This window comes from Anopheles arabiensis, chromosome 3 (genome assembly GCF_016920715.1).
Source record: "Anopheles arabiensis isolate DONGOLA chromosome 3, AaraD3, whole genome shotgun sequence".
NCBI classification, from domain to species: domain Eukaryota; kingdom Metazoa; phylum Arthropoda; class Insecta; order Diptera; family Culicidae; genus Anopheles; species Anopheles arabiensis.
Genome location: NC_053518.1, coordinates 28,297,667 through 28,313,391, shown reverse-complemented (window position 1 = coordinate 28,313,391; position 15,725 = coordinate 28,297,667). Strand labels below are relative to the sequence as shown.

The following is a 15,725-nucleotide window of genomic DNA, read 5'->3' as shown; positions in this document are numbered from 1 at the left end:
GCTAAATTTACTGTTTTATTTTCATTTTAGATATGAAACGTACATTTCGAAAAATACGAAGAAGAGTTAGAGAAATTTGGCGATAAGAGCTCTATGCGCAATAAGAGCGATCTTGAAACTGATTCTGATATCATACCAATGTTGGAATTGATCTTCAACCCACAGCGATCCTGGATCTAATCCTGAACCGATTCATGTGTTAGAATTGATTATGAACCCATGACCTTAGCGGCCCTATATCCGATCCTAAGAACCCATACCGGCTCTCAAATCAGGTCCTGACAACATACCGGTCTATAAACTGATCTTGAACCTATACCGTACCTGGATCTGGTCCTGAAGTAGATCCTGAATTCAAACCTGAAGCTATGCCATACCTGAAACATATACTGAAGCCATTACGATCCTGGAACTGATCTTAAATCCATACTGGTTTTGAAGCTTATCCTGGTCTCCTGGACTGATCCTGGACCTGATCACGAATCCATATCGTTATTCAAAATGATACAGAACTCATATTGGTCCTAGAAATTATCCCAAACCGATATCGTTTTTGGAACTGATACCAATACAGTTCTGGAATAGATCATGAAGCCATCCAGTTCTTGGAATTGTTCATGAACCTGTACAGGTTCTGCAACATATATCTTATTGGTGCTGGAACTGATCCTCAACTCATACCAGTTATATGAACTCATCTTCTTCTTCTTCTATTTGGTGTAACGTCCTAAGCGGACATGCCGGCCATATACAGGCTTTCGAGACTTAATTCATTACCACGTAGCCGGATAGTCAATCCTTGCTACGGGGGGACGGTCCATTCTGGGCTTGAACTGATCTGGAATTTGTATTGGTCCTGGAACTGATCGCAAACCCACTTCGATCCTTACAATGATCCTGAACCCAAATTGATCCTCAAGTGATCCTGAATCTATACCGATCCTGGAACTGAGCCCAAATTTATATCGTTCTTGCAAACTGATCTTGATCCCTAAGCGGTCTTGGAACTGATCTTGAACCGATAGCGGTCATGGATCTGATCCTGAACCCAAACCAGTTCTGGAATAACTCCTGAAGCTATCCTGGTTTTGGAATTGATTCTGAACTCATACAAGTTCTGGAACGTATCCTAATCTCATACTGATGCTGGAACTAATCGCCGACCCCCATACCGGTGTAAGAATGCATACTGAACTTATTCTGACATGAACTGTACATTGACTGATGCTGGGCCAAGGAATGAATCAGGAATCATTCCAAGTTTAGGAAGTGGTAAAGTAACTGATTTCTACTACTGGTGAACGATCATTTACTTCAACATGCCAAGTAATTTACCAAGGAATTCTTACTCTAATCCAATGTTACCGAATGAGTTGAACTTAGAACAAACCTCTGACCAAGGGACAAAAAGGAAGTTTCGATGGAGTGGGCGATCGCGTACAAGCCTATTAAAATTTCCTATTGGTTTTATTCGTGCCATTCCAATCCAGCATTTGGCTTATCTAAAGGAAAGATTAATGACCATGTTATGCATAAATACACCATGTTGAAGCTGTATTTATTTGCCCATCAATCAATGAAGCATGAATGAACAAAGAAGCACTAGAAATATATCCCGCCCCGCCCTTGCCGATTGTGGGGCTTCTGCACAATTTCGCGGTCCAATAATAATTGCTGGAACCGCTGGAGCCGCTGGACCCGCCAGCAACAACCGCCGCGGACACCCGGTGGACCGGTTTTGCGCGCCTTCCCGCGCACTTATTAATAGTACGCATCTTTCGCCCGTCGCGTCCAATTAATCAATGCATTCGCTCCATCCTCCCATTGCAGGAGGCACCGTTAGAACTTGCATAAATACCGGTTTTGCTCCCCTTGAATTCTTGGATTCGTTCCGGACGGATTGTCACGGGCCCGGGGGAGAGGCATCATATTTGCTTGCACGTTTGGTTTGCGCCAGCATCGAAAGCGAATCAACAGTTGACTGACCGACCAGTGCATTGTAACCGGGCGAAAGCTTCTTTTCGAGGGTAATACTACTCCAAAAGGAAACAATCCAGTCGATGATGATGTCATGCCTATGCCGGAGATCATCTCCTCCCAATTCATTACCGAGGCGCGCCTGTACTTTTGACGAAACCGAATTATACACCGTCATGCGATATTTATGGACCCCCGTGGTGGGGAGGCAACCTCCAGAGTGTATAAATCCTCCAAATCACGACATCACGCTCGATTAAAATGGGGTACTGCTTGCATCAAACTCACGCTAAGCTCCGGTAAAGTGTCCAGTGCCCGATTAATGTCATTTGAGACAGTGTGGTTTACCGGTTTTTCCCCCATCCGGTAATTCCACCCTTTAAAAAGCCACACCCTTCCTTGTTTACCATTGTTTGTTTGCTTTTGTTTTTTTCTCTGCAAAAGCCATCAGAGGAACAACACAAAGCCACACACCATGTGCTGTGGCGCTGCTGTACAGTGCACGGTAACCTGGATACCGCCGAGTCCGGCCGAGTCCAAGCATGCCAAGCGACCTTCAAATGACTAGGCGAAGGGGATGATGAAAAGGGGTGATATTTATAGTACGAACGCACACGGAGAGAGAGAGTGCAGAGAGAAAGCATGTGGCAGAGTTTGGAGCAAACACGAAAGAGAGCGAGTGAGAGAGCTTTTGTGTCACGCACACCATCTACTTTTCTAACGATACGTTGCGCCGGCACAGTGGGATAAAATTATTCTTTTGATCAGTTAGGTTGCTAAATGTGCAAATTTAATACTTTAAGAAAATATTTTCCAAAAAATGCTACTACACGATAGGAAAGATAACGAGCGAAGTGTGTATCCGTTCTCTCACTCCACTACCTTTGAGGGATGCTGTGACCAATCGAAACGCTACCAGCGTGGACCATATTTAAAAGTATTGTAACAGGAGATCATCCAAATTAGTGTTGGGTAAATCTGATCAGATTCCATCTGGAATGGAATGATTCAGCGAATCTGAATCTCGGATGGAAAGATTCATGAATCTCGAAAAAATCATGAATTTCGAGAGAATACTTGAAAGATACATCAATCTCAAAAGATTCTTGTATCTTGAAAGATGAACGTATCTCTAGGGATTCATAAATCTCTAAAAAATCATAAAGCTCGGTCTTTTTATTATTCTTCTTCTCGGCGTAAACAACCTACGTGGTCATCCCAGCCTATACAGACTTTCGAGACTGCTTGGAAAGTACCGCGCAGTCGGACAGTTTGTTTTGCTACGGGAAGACGGTCCATGCGAGGCTTCAACCAACAACGGACATGTTTTAGGTGGGATGAATTCAATATTATGGAAATCATATAGATAACAGATTCATGAAGCCTTGGAGATTCATGAACATTTGCCGCGAGGCCACATGAGGTGAAATATACAGCGAGATGAACTATTTGACAGGCGAAATATCTGACGGATAAAGCATCACAGCAGCCAGCTGATAGGCAATGTAAACAAATAACGTGCATACAATCGTATTTAAATCCATAAAATAACTTCAATATCGAGTATTTCGTCAATTTTGAGTCAAATGTTCATAATTTCTTCCAATTAGGGAATGTTCTGCTCAAGAAGATATTATTTTTAATAGAATTTCGAAAGCGGATGTTGTGTCTCCCCCAACCCTTTAGCTGAATCTGTCAGATATTTCACCTGTCAAATAGTTCATTTCGCTGTATATTTCACCTCATGTAGCCGCGCGGTTATAGATTCATGAACTTTTGAAGATTCATGAATCTATGAAGATTCGTGAATCATTAGTAATTCGTGATTCTTTGAAGAATCGACTCGAGATTCGAATTACTCATCACTGAAGATTCATGTGAATGAATCTCTGCGAAAGTCTCATGTAACCCAACAATAATCCAAAACAGAATGTAATTGTATCAATCCTCTTAATCGATCATCCAAATTCCAAATCCAAACGTAACAAATTGTAACGTTTGACGACATCCTCTCCCCCGCCCTATAAGCGTTACGTGATTGATGGAAGACGCCTAACTCATTTGTTTTCCGATTATATTTTGAGTGTTGTCGAAGAAGCAAAAATATTTAAAAATCAAAACATTGTTATTTAGCGTTCCGTAACAAATGCCTCCCTTCTTTCCCCCATGTAACCCCTACAAGCGTGGCGTAATTGAAGGATGACGCCTTAGAGCGGGTGTTTCGGCGTCGCCGGGAGCCAAAGATGGATTGCACAAGTGGACCGGGAACAGGTTTTTTCCTTCTGTTGTTTGCTTCCGCTCGGAGCGAAAAGGGAGAGAGCACGCGAGGTACGACGCGAGAGAGCGAGAGTTTGAGCAAATCCACCCGGCTAGCTGCTGGTGAACGCGCGGTATGTGCGTCCCGTAGTCATTGTTTACCTGCCAAGCGCGTTGTATCGGTCGTCTATCGCCACTTTGCCGGAAAAAGAAAGCACGGAAAACGCCCCACGCGACTCGGTGAGCAGAGGCATTAGAACAGCACGCGGTCGGTTGACGTTGCGGAACACCCGGAACAGCTCAAAAGTGCGTCTAAAAATTTGGGGAGGGAAGCAGACAGCTCTACCTCAAGCTCTACCGTAACGGGGAAAGGGGCGTCGTACGAAAAGCCATCTGATTAGAGCCCTCGCGTGTGTGTGTGTGTTTGTGTGTGAGTGCGTGTGTATATGTGCACCGCCGTATTTTTTTAAACCGCCGTCCTCTTTGCCTGTTCTGTTCGGTCAAGCTCACACAGCCTCACTTCCGGTCCCAGAACACGGGGTAATTGATCTCTCACTCTCTCTCTCTCTCTCTCTTGCTCCTTTGGTGTGTTGCCGCCCGCGAATGTAGGGCGCCAGATGATTGCACCAGTGTTGCCAGTGCTATTGCAGCCGTGGTAGAAGCAAAACGTTCACCTTGAAAAGCATCAAAAAGCTCGTGGGTGGGCTGCAGGCACTTGCCAGCAGAAAAACACCTCCAACGGCACATACACATATACACAGTGAGAGATTTAGTGAGAGAGGGAGGACCCATGGTGGTGCCACCTACGCATCGATCGGAAGCATAACTCGTACTCTCCCCGGCATTGGGAAGCAATCATGCCAAGTACATAGTGTGACATAGAAACACGTTGTGGAGCATTGAGAAAAAGTGGGTTGTTTTTTTTTTGGCAATCCCGTGTGAATTCGTGAGTTGCTGAGAAGTTGGAAGAAGGAAGCTTCGGAAGCGTCCCAGCAGCAGCAGCAGCAGCAGCAGAAGCAGCAGGCCTACCAAGGAAACCAAAGGAAAACAACACAACAAACACCCATAACAACCAAGGCCGAATCAAGTAAGCATTGAAAACGCAACTACTCATACATTTGTTCACATCCTTTCTAACGCCAAACTCTAACGACAAGGAAGGAAAATAGTTCGTTGAAAAAACAGAAAAGAAAACACTTTCACAGTGAGAGCGGAAAAGCAACCGCCAGGATCAAAGCAACAACGGAACAACAACCGGGCTTGATTGAGCATAATTGAGCGTATCGTTATTAGGGGGTTTTATTCCAAAAGGAAGGGAATTGGGTGCGATAAGGCTTCCGGATTGCACCCGGTCCCCGGGAGGTACGCCACCAAAATGCGCCAACTAATTGCAAGTACAGGCATGAATGGGGCATGAACAATGTCCACGAGGATCAAATTGCTCCGTTTTTGGTGGGTGGGTGTCGTCGGGTTATGTAGATTTGCTTGCTTCCTTTGATACGCTGAATGAGCCCGCCTATTGGCGCTCTTCCAGGGTCGTCCAGGGGTTAGCAACTAATTTTTAAATTACTCAGCATTTGGTGTACAATTCTGCCCACTCAGACACCCGAATGTGTATTGCAGGATTTCCCACGATTTATTGGTTGGTTCCTATATTTTTTTGTTGTGGGTTCCCGTGATGTTTTGGCCGTTTGCCAGAATTTTTTGGTTCAATTGTATTGATATCCGATCGGACGATACCAATAACTTATGGACACTAACCAACAATCTATGGGATACGATGAATAAATCGTGAGCCGATCCCAAAACATTATGGAAACTGGCCAATAAATCTTGGGAAACCCTGCATATATTGCGCCCGATGTGGCGTCTTCCTGATTTTTATTCTAAATCCTCTATTTTTGTCACTAAAGCACCTGACTTTTTTCCACTATAAAAGCCATCGAGTATCCTTATCGATGTGTGAAAACAGCGATACGTGGGATAATTTGTTGTCCCCCCAGAAAGCTTCTAAGTCGGAGGAAAGGTGAAAGTATGAGGCATCTGACTGCCGAGTGACGCCACCCGTAAGCCCGTAGGACATGTTTAACAGTCGTAGCCGCTAAATGTTGGCTGTAACTTATGATCTTTTGAACGTACGCATACATTTCTACTTTAAGATTGAGTTGCAGTCAAAGATTGATGCCTTTGAGACAATTTGTTTTATTTAATTTATTATCTAATAGTGGGTCCAGCAATTAAATTTCAATTCCATTATCTAGATCGACAGGTTGTAATGTAAAATGGATGGTATAATTGGTGCCTTAGAGCAAAACATTGTGACACGCTTTCAAAAATTGGTGCTTGAGAGAACAAAATAGAAGAGTTAGAGCAAGGTGCCTAGATAGACTACAGGTGGGTCCTTAGCTCTGATTTTGGTAGCCATGATGAATGGAGATTTCTATGGAGATTGACAGTTAGGGAGTAAGGGTTGCTAAGGACTTTGTATGAGTTGCTGAGTAGCTTTGAACTCCCTAGTTGTCAAATGAAAATTTGCCAAAGTACACTGGACGGGCCGACCAGTAGTATTTTATGGACCTTGAGTTAGAGGCAGAATTTAGCGGAAACGACTGTAATTTGTATAGGAGTAGGCGCTCTAGCAGGCTTGCTCCAAGCATTGCAAAACTTGATAACATCAGCTAATTTTATTTGAAATATCAACATGTCGCATTTAAGACTTTAAAAGTTAAGGAATTGCCTCTTTGTATTAATCATATGGGATTTTTAAAAATGTTTATTGTTTGGCAAAGGGCCATAATAACCGGTGATCCGGCCAGGGTCATCTTTGACAAATCTTCATTACACAGCTAGGAAGGCCAAATTTTCATACAAAGTCATTGTCTAAAGATTTAGAGTGACTTTCGTCACACTCAGTTGTTGGAACTCTAAAACTCAAACAAAGTCCTTAACATCCACAACTCCCTATCTGCCAATCTCCGTAGACATACCCTTCCATCATGACTACCAAAATCAGAGCTAGGAACCCACCTGTAGTCTATCTATCCACCTTGGGCTGCATCGAAAGCACAGTGATTCATGTCTTATTTGAATTTCAAACAATCGCACCGGTTAAAGCTTTGCCGAACCCTGCCATTGATTAGCGCAAAACGCGTTTTCTTCTCTGGCAGAGCTAACCGCTCTATAGTTTACAACTGTTGCTAATGGTGCGTTGCCTGGGCAATGCGGTAAACCATCAACCATCACCTCCGGCCGCCTTAACCCCCTCGAAAGAGGCATTTGTGTTTGTTCTCTCCCTTCCCCTTCTTATCGACCTTTCACCTGACGTGACGTGTTGGTCCTTTCCGATGGCGGGTGGCGTGTATCCATCATAGTAAGCGGCCGAGGCCACCGAAACCACCTGTGCGTGTGTGTGTGTTGGTGTCACCCAACCCGGCACACGGGAACACGACCAGCTAGGGAACTTCTTGTGGCCGTTGTGGTAGAGGGGGGCGATGTAAAATATTTAAAAAGGGCAATTTTCACACAGAAGTAAGAGAGAGACAGGCGATTCACGGGAAATTGGGGTTTGAGAACGGAAGCACGTGCACGCTATGATCGGTTTTGCGCCTTTGCGGCAAAGCGGAAGGAGTCTTTTCTCGCCGAGACGAGAGTCAGTCGTGTGTGGGGTACAACAAGTGGTTGGGTTTCCAGTTTGCTTGTCCTTTTCTTTGACAAGGTGTGTGTGTGTGTTAGTTTATTTTTCTGTGAAAAATCAATTACACATTTAATTGCATAAAACGGTGAGAAAGAATGGGCGACAAAATGATGATATTAGCGTTAATTAACAGAGAGAAAAGGAGAGACAGAGAAGCGTTAGTAATTCCACCCCGAATCGTCGGTGAATGATCGTGTGAAAAACAAAGCCCACCCTAAAATCATAAACGCCCCTTTCGGTGGGGTTGGTTTAATAGGACGGAAAGAAGAACAAAACACCGAGCAATTCTCTCCGCTCTTTTTTTTCTAGTGCTCTTTTTTTTGTTTTGCTTAGATTTTTATACCTTCAGGTCGTAAAAACGCAACAAAGTCACGGAGCGCAACAAAGTTTTGTGCAGTGGAAGCATTTTGCGAAGCCATCACCTCGCTGGGAAGGTGATTAAATTACAAAACTACTACCCACATTGCCTGTTAAACAGTGCATTCATTTCAAAGGAATTTTGCATCATTTTACTTGAAAAAAAAAAAATTTCCCTTAACAAAAACAACAAAAAAAACAACTTTGTTATGGCAGAGGCATTTTCATTCATGTTCAACCCGTCGCCCGTCAAGCGCTCTTCACTGCTTTGGGCTGTTGTTTGTTTGGTTGTTGATTTTCCTCTTCGTTTCGGGTTGGTTTCGAACTCGGTTTTCACTTTCGGGCCGGGCTGGCCGCACATCTTAACAAACACGCCGCCCCCGGTGGATGGTGTAACACTCTGGGTTTGTTTGTTCAAGCTTGTTCGAAGGCGAAGGAACGTGGCGGATGAGGAAGGCAAGATTACACCACGGAAGTGAACTTCGCGTGTGTCTTCATTTGAAATCGCAACCGACAATACAAACGCACTAAAAAGTTTGACTGATTTTTGTGTGCATAATTGTTGAAAATCTTTTCGTGAAAGACATGATAAAATAGAGAGAGAGAAACAATGTTGAACAAGCTTCTTTAATGCCGGGGGTGTCTTTTGCCACTGATTTTGCGAACAAAACAAAAAAAAGCACCGAACGCACCCGTGCATGGTTGAAGGGTGATTATCCAACAATGGCTTACCACACAATCACAATACCTCATCCGAAGGGCCTCCTCCCGCGGAGGAAACCGAAACCAACGTCATTTATCAACGCAAATTTCCACTCTCTCTGGGTCTCACCCACCCACCCACCAGGAGAGCATAACTACCGAATAATGACCTTTAACATGCCGAAAACACACACGCACACCACCCCCTTTCTTATGATGACGCTTTTGTGTGTTGCTGTTTTTTGGGAGGGAAGGTGCTTTCTTTTTGGGGCGTTGTTTTCCAACACACCGCTACGCTTCCAGGCCAACAAAAACACACACACACAAAGACCACATCTAACAAAGCAATAATCGCTAATGAATTCATTTACGATGATGGGGAGGTGAAAAATGTTCACCGAGGTGGAAAGATGCGCTTCACACCGAAACGAAATGTGGATGCGCGCCGTCTTATTTGCATGCCATTAACCTTACAGTAGGGCAGGGCGAGGGTTAAACGAGAAAAGGGTGATGCTCAGAATGGGTGAAATTAATTCACTTTTTTGGATAACATCTCCTGGGTGTTGTTTCTGGACGTTCGGTAGAAAGATACAAGGGACAGGCTGGGTGGAACTTTCGCCCGTTGCCGAATAATGCAACAGTTCATTATTTGCATATAATCGCGGTGATGAATGAGGTTATGTCAAGTGTGTGTGTGTTTTTTTTTTGTACAAGAAAGATTTGCAATGAAGATACATATGCAAATGGTTTTTTTGCCCTTTTTGTAACAAATTCCTACATGTTACAAATGTATTCCTAAAGAAGGCCCATTGGTTGGCCTTACTAGGAGGCTCATGTGATGGTATGGTCGTATTTTTTTTTAAATACTTATTTTTACCAATTTTGAAGGCTTTTTTGGTATGTCAATCGTATCAGATGGAGTCGTGGATCACCGAAGTTTCTATCCCTATCCCTGTGTGACATGTAAGGAAACAGATAATCTGCGCTTTTTATAGCGCAATTTTACTCTCCTGTCTGGGACCGGTCAAGTGGGACAGCTGTTAAGTGCGCGGTGTAAACAAACATGTCCGTAATGAGTTCAACTCTTGAATTCAAGGCGGGTTTTACAATCTGAATTTGGAGATATGATATCATCTTGCTAAAGATGAAGAAATTAGTATGACATGGACTTCTAAAGCTAAGACTAAGACTACAAGGCTTCACTTATAATTGACAATTTGTTTCACTAATTCCGTACTTTTCTGCTTCAATAGAGTACGCCTAGAATGGCGAAATTAAATACTGTGATGGGAAGGAGTATACCCTAACATTCTTGTAAAGTTTTGTAAAAGAGGAGATCAAATTTTGGAATTAATTTTTAAATTGCTAGTATGATCCACATTTACTTAAACAAGTATTACACATATTATCGGTCCTACCTATTAGTTTAACGTATCATTGAGACTATAAAACATGACCATTAAGATCAGACTACGTCATATAGATCTCTGGTCTATCCTTCCAGTATCGATTAAAAGTCGAATCCAGATACAGCCGTCGAACTATATTTACCACACCAACTACGTGATTTCTGGAGTATACACCTCAAGGTTGGGTTGCAAAATTAACGACCCATTCGGGGCATGGGTGCTTGTGTTTAGCACATTCTGGGACGCTCTGGCTGCGATCTTGTGTCGACATACAAGGGGGAAGGATGGTCGTCACCTTCGAGGGGATAGTAGTGTGGTGCAAGGTTAAATAAACACTGCTCTTGGTGGTGTGGTGGGTGGTGGGTGCAATATTTCACACGCAATTGAAGCACTAACTATTTTTGTAGTTACAAACGTGCAGCAGTGCAGTGCGCAAGAAAGGTTCGCGTAAGCGTAGTTTTCCATGCCTTGAACGGTTCGGTTTTGTGCGTATTTTTAGATGGATGAAAATAAATAGTTGGATGTGTTGCAGCGCAATAGAGGCAGCTGGAATATATGAATTATTTGTAAATGCTACTTGAGAAGTATTGCATTTGCTAAGGTACTCCGTTTTGCTGTTGTGGCAATCTTCAAGAATGCCATAATGCCCTATTTGACGTAATATGCCTGATTTATCCAATGTATTATGTATACCGACCATAACCACAAGTACTCTCACTAGCGGTGTTGGAATAGTTCCATTTCATTATCATCATCATCATCATCATGTTTAGGCAATCATCTAGCATCTTTCTTCTGTATGTACCAACAGACCGCTTCTCGATGCCATACATTCTCATCCGCGGTAATCTTGCGTCCTACGGTCACAAGCATCCCTTCCGCGTGCTAGTTTCCGGCCTGAAAGGTAAGCAATTGGAGCATTGTATCCATTTATCGTTCGGTTTTATTACCGAACCCGAAGATTGAATTTTATTTTCATGAGCCTTTTTTTTTCTTCCTCCAGCGGCCGACATCGAGCAGCTGAACCGTTTCCCGTGCGGTGGGTACAGCGATGAGTCCACCGTCGTCTATCTGCAGCATCCGTGCGTAATGCTGACGGCACTGGAGGTAGGTACCCGGACCGGCCGATCGATATGCAAATGAGCAAACGGTCGACATGAATAAAGCACATTGCCCATATTCTGTTTCATCGCTCATGGTCATCTTTATGTGCTTCACCTGATGACAATGTTATTGGGAATTTGCTGCTGCTTATTAAACTAATTTGTTGTGCTCTCTTTTTTTTTTTGGCTATGGCTACTTGTCCATCATCCCGTTCCACAGGTACTCGGCTATAGGGTCGTTGCGTCCTCGTCCACGGCCGTAAAGCAAGACTACAACGAGTACATGTGGACGATGCGGAAGGAGTTTAGCGATCCCGAACCGTACCTCAGCGAAACGTCCTCGGCCGTGATCGAGCGCGACAATCTGGCCAACAGTGGCCGGGAGGGTGGCAGCTTTAACGGTGGGAACAGCAAAATCGATCTGCCCGAGTAGTCGGGTGCAAAAAGTCCAACAAAACAGGCGGGCGGCGTCGTTAACAGTGTACCAAAAAGTTAGAATTCGTACGGGTAGCAAACGGTTTTTTTTTTCTATATTCAAATGTGACGCTGTCACACTGACAGTCACGCAGCAGAAACGTCAGGCAACAAGGGGGAGGGGGGGGGGGAAGTCGATTCAAAACAAACACACGAAACACAGACACACGCACGCGTCCATTTGTGCAATTTGGTTTGAGATTCGGTGTGGAGGAACTGGATGGCGATTTTTGTAAAATTTTTTTTGCGAATAACGAAGATCGAATTGTAAGTGTTGGCCTTCCCCGTGCCATCAACTACTTCAAGCCTACAATGCACCAATAGAAAAGGAAGCTCCAGTCAAACGTTCCCACAACACAGTATGCGTCGTGAAACCATGGAAGGATGATAGGCAGACTCCACCGTCCAACCGGGCCTACTTGATCGCTTGCTACACAACCAAACCACACCAACCTGCTTTGTCTGCCACTTTGCCTGCCTGCTACTGCGCACAAAATGACTTCGGAACAGTCACCCACCTCCTGCAGCGAACGTGGCGGCGGCTACCACGATCACACGCAATGTTCGTCGAAAGGTGTCGGTGCGACCCAGTCGCTCAGTGAGCTAGATTTTGACCGCGGCATATGGAGTGCAGGTTAGGGGTAGTAAAGCAAGATCGCCTTCTCGATGGGTGTTTCTTGGCCAACTTGCCAACTTAATGCAGAACGTTTACACTATACTTTTAGCGATGAACAATGAGCTCGATCGCTTGGAAATGCTGATCACCAGAGGGCACCTGCACGACCGGGACAGCTGTGGCTATACGGCGCTGCATTACGCTGCCCGTAGCGGTCACCCGGACGCTTGCCGACTGCTGCTGGCACGCGGTCTGGGAGTGGACGAAGTGACGAACGGTGGCGTTACGGCACTACACCGGGCTGCAATGATGGGTAAGTGGCTCAAACTAACACTTTAAGGTTCAGTACTAAGCTTTTCTTCTAACCAATTCCTTCCTTCACAGGACACTACAAAATTGTGCAACTGCTGATAGAAAGCAAAGCGAACGTACTGCACCGGGACAACGATGGCCGAACGGCACTGCACCGGGCGGCCGAGGGAGGACACCTGCAGTGCTGCCAGCTGCTCGTACGCTTACACCCCGCCCTATGCCATATGCAGGACGCGCTGCGCAACCAGAAGCCGATCGATCTCGTGCGTGATGACCGGCACAGTGATGCGGATCGGTTGAGAAGCTTGCTGGCCGGGTAGTAGTAATATTAGTAGAAGTAGTTGGCACAGGACCCATCTTCGGTGCCGTTTGCGCACGCAAAAAGCTTTCCGTTTTCCGAGCTGAGCTTACACTTACACAGCACTGCTGCAATTAATACACGCGGTTTGTCTTCCCGAAACTACTAATACTCGCAAAGCCAGGCGCACTATTTCTCTATCCAAGGATACAATGATTTTACTTATGTCTCGGTCACAAACGCGTGTACGAAGGATAGCGCCTTCGTGAATGTTTTGGCAGTTTAGTGTGTGTTTTGTCGTCGCACAACTAAAGGGTGATTTAATTTTACCCATTTAGGTTTGTTTTTTTTTTTTGGTTAGTGTGTAAATTGTGTAATAGAAAAGTTTAAATAAATAATAAACTATATGATGAAATGAGAATTTTACTTACTTGAGAGCTTCTGAGGAGGGTTGGCTGCCCGAGTAGTGTCCGGGATTGTTTCGTCCGATCGAGTGCCGTGTGGTATGATGTTTTGCTGCTACAGTGATGCATCTGTGGCACTTCTACCGTATCGAAATATCACGATTAGAATTTAATTACAAATTTCTATTGCTAACTAGGAGCTATCTGATGCCATTTGCATGAATGGAACTTGGTGTCTTGGAAGCAGCTTGGTGACCAAAAAGTAGCCTTAACTGTTCGTACAAGGTCAAAAGGCCTCATTCTAACAAGGTTTAAGGACAGTGGGGAAAGATATTCTTAGAGAGAACACTAGCATACAAGGTCCGACCTCCTGAAATCCTTCAGAAGCGCCATCACAACTGCTTCAAACCGGTTTAAATCGTTCAATCGCTTCTATAAGACTTTCAAAGGTTCTGTTTTTCGAATGTAACTTGCATTTTCTAAACCTCCCAAACGTTGCTTTTGGTTTGTACCAAGCTTTTTCGCAGGCTTGGTGGTCTCGCCCATCGAAAAAGCTGGCCCATTTTCGTATATTATGAAATATCGCCTTCTCACGATCGTCTTCTTCTGCGTACTCTTTTCTTAATCCTCCTATTCAACTTTCTCCCGCACAGCTTGGAACGTTTTGGCGGGGGCAGCGTTTGCTCCTCCTGTTGACGTAAATCGATTCGCCTCCGACCCACCGCTTACTGCTTGTTGTCCTTCGCGTTCTGTAGTGCCTGCGTCATGTACAGCTTGGCGAGCGATTGCGAACAGAACTGCGAGATGTGCTGCGCGTACGTGTTGATCTGGCCGGACACAATCATCGGGTTCAGCCGGGTCGGCACCGGTATCGGGCGGAACAGCTTGTTCACCTCCTCCTCCGGCACCGCCTGCTCGCCCTTCGCGATGCGGGCCGCATTCTCCTGCGCATGCTTCGCCAGCATGCGGTGCTTCTCCTGCTCCTGCCGGATGGCGGCCTGCTGGTACTTGTTGAACTTGGTCGCCTCGTGGTTCAGCTCATCGACCCGATCCATCATGCAGCGCAGATGGTTCTCCAGCACCGAGGCCGTCCCCAGGTCCAGGAAGTGCGTACCCTCCTCCTCCGGCACCAGCTCGGTCAGCTCCGACATCATGATGTTGCACAGCGCCGAGTTCTTGATCACGATCGGGATCTCGATGAACAGGTTCTCGTACCCGACCTTCAGATTGCGGAGCGCTTCCGGCGTAAAGTCGCGCTCCTTGTACATCGCGATCGCCTGCGGCGTCAGCCGGTACGCCTTGAGCGTGAGGAAGCCGCGGGCCGACTTCTGCGTGTCGTAAATCACCACCACCGACTCCTCGATGCTCGTCTGGTAGTGGTACTGCGACTCGAGCAGCGTGCTCGACAGAAAGTTACCGACGTCCGCGCTCTGGTACCAGCCGACGTGAAAGTGGTCGACGTTGACGTGCCGCAGCCGGCGCATCATGTTCAGCTGGTACTCCTCCTCGTCGATCGTTTCGTCCGACTTCGGGAACGGGAAGCAGTTGGTGATTTCGAGCCGATCGTCCACCACCAGCCCGAGCAGGGCGCCCTGCGCCACCTCCATGTTGTTCAGCGATTCCTCATGGCAATGTTTTACCATTTTCATCGCCGCCTAAAATTCAGGGAAAAACGGTGCATTAGTAGGCGACATACCAGCAGGGGCAGCATCATCATCATCATCGTTGACACACACACGCACACACACAATGGCAGTCACACAGCCACACAGGGCGGATTGCTTGCGGTGCACGGGCGGCATGTATGGGCGTATTTTACGGACCCAAAACCATCAACACGATATGCACCGTGGAAGGGCACACCCGAGGCACGGGAATTTACTTACCAGGCCATCGCACTGGACGTAGGAGATGGTATTATCGACGGGTTGAGAACGAGCACGATTTCCACGACTTGCCATTTTTGCGGGTTTGAGAAGAAGAAGAAGAAGAACACGCAACGCGATGACAGCTTTTGACAGCTGTCAGTTTCTCGGTGCAAAATCGAGCAGCAGCGGCGCATGGAAACTGCTCGATCTGCTCGAAGAAGTTCGTCGATTTGTGTGAAGCTGTGGCCACAGTAC

At 45.6% G+C, this 15,725-nt stretch overlaps 3 protein-coding genes across 5 annotated transcripts; 2 read left to right on the top strand and 1 right to left on the bottom strand.

Annotated features, from left to right (window-relative positions):
• The first annotated feature begins 4,376 nt into the window (after positions 1-4,376).
• LOC120899621 lies at positions 4,377-11,959 on the top strand. Of its 2 annotated transcripts, none has more exons than XM_040305668.1 (4): positions 4,377-5,320; positions 11,207-11,299; positions 11,399-11,502; positions 11,719-11,959. In XM_040305668.1, the coding sequence occupies exons 2-4, from the start codon at positions 11,218-11,220 to the stop codon at positions 11,929-11,931; spliced, it is 399 nt and encodes a 132-aa protein (XP_040161602.1). In that variant the 5' UTR covers positions 4,377-5,320; positions 11,207-11,217; the 3' UTR covers positions 11,932-11,959. The 2 variants fall into 2 exon arrangements, with proteins under 2 accessions (XP_040161602.1, XP_040161603.1); XM_040305669.1 differs by lacking the exon at positions 4,377-5,320 and adding an exon at positions 10,783-10,996.
• Positions 11,960-12,442: 483 nt separating this feature from the next.
• LOC120899620 (ankyrin repeat domain-containing protein 39) lies at positions 12,443-13,619 on the top strand. 2 transcript variants are annotated; one of them, XM_040305667.1, is made up of 4 exons: positions 12,443-12,606; positions 12,698-12,901; positions 12,973-13,264; positions 13,301-13,619. In XM_040305667.1, the coding sequence occupies exons 1-3, from the start codon at positions 12,468-12,470 to the stop codon at positions 13,218-13,220; spliced, it is 591 nt and encodes a 196-aa protein (XP_040161601.1). In that variant the 5' UTR covers positions 12,443-12,467; the 3' UTR covers positions 13,221-13,264; positions 13,301-13,619. The 2 variants fall into 2 exon arrangements, with proteins under 2 accessions (XP_040161601.1, XP_040161600.1); XM_040305666.1 differs by having other exon boundaries at positions 12,973-13,619.
• Positions 13,620-14,097: 478 nt separating this feature from the next.
• On the bottom strand, positions 14,098-15,611 carry LOC120899619 (eukaryotic translation initiation factor 3 subunit H). Its single transcript, XM_040305665.1, has 2 exons — positions 15,489-15,611; positions 14,098-15,257 (listed from the first exon to the last, which is right to left on the bottom strand). Exons 1-2 carry the CDS (start codon positions 15,561-15,563, stop codon positions 14,328-14,330), a joined length of 1,005 nt encoding a protein of 334 aa, XP_040161599.1. The 5' UTR covers positions 15,564-15,611; the 3' UTR covers positions 14,098-14,327.
• Between the last annotated feature and the right edge of the window lie 114 nt (positions 15,612-15,725).

What these genes read in the sequence shown, in the direction of transcription:
- LOC120899621 (XM_040305668.1), top strand. Translation starts at nt 11,218, where the DNA reads ATGCCATACATTCTCATCCGCGGTAATCTTGCGTCCTACGGTCACAAG. An exon ending in GCTAGTTTCCGGCCTGAAAG is followed by an intron (nt 11,300 to 11,398) that starts GTAAGCAATTGG and finishes TTCTTCCTCCAG; the next exon opens with CGGCCGACATCGAGCAGCTG. An exon ending in TAATGCTGACGGCACTGGAG is followed by an intron (nt 11,503 to 11,718) that starts GTAGGTACCCGG and finishes CCCGTTCCACAG; the next exon opens with GTACTCGGCTATAGGGTCGT.
- LOC120899620 (XM_040305667.1), top strand. Translation starts at nt 12,468, where the DNA reads ATGACTTCGGAACAGTCACCCACCTCCTGCAGCGAACGTGGCGGCGGC. An exon ending in CCGCGGCATATGGAGTGCAG is followed by an intron (nt 12,607 to 12,697) that starts GTTAGGGGTAGT and finishes CTATACTTTTAG; the next exon opens with CGATGAACAATGAGCTCGAT. An exon ending in ACACCGGGCTGCAATGATGG is followed by an intron (nt 12,902 to 12,972) that starts GTAAGTGGCTCA and finishes CTTCCTTCACAG; the next exon opens with GACACTACAAAATTGTGCAA.
- LOC120899619 (XM_040305665.1), bottom strand. Translation starts at nt 15,563, where the DNA reads ATGGCAAGTCGTGGAAATCGTGCTCGTTCTCAACCCGTCGATAATACC. An exon ending in ACGTCCAGTGCGATGGCCTG is followed by an intron (nt 15,258 to 15,488) that starts GTAAGTAAATTC and finishes CCTGAATTTTAG; the next exon opens with GCGGCGATGAAAATGGTAAA.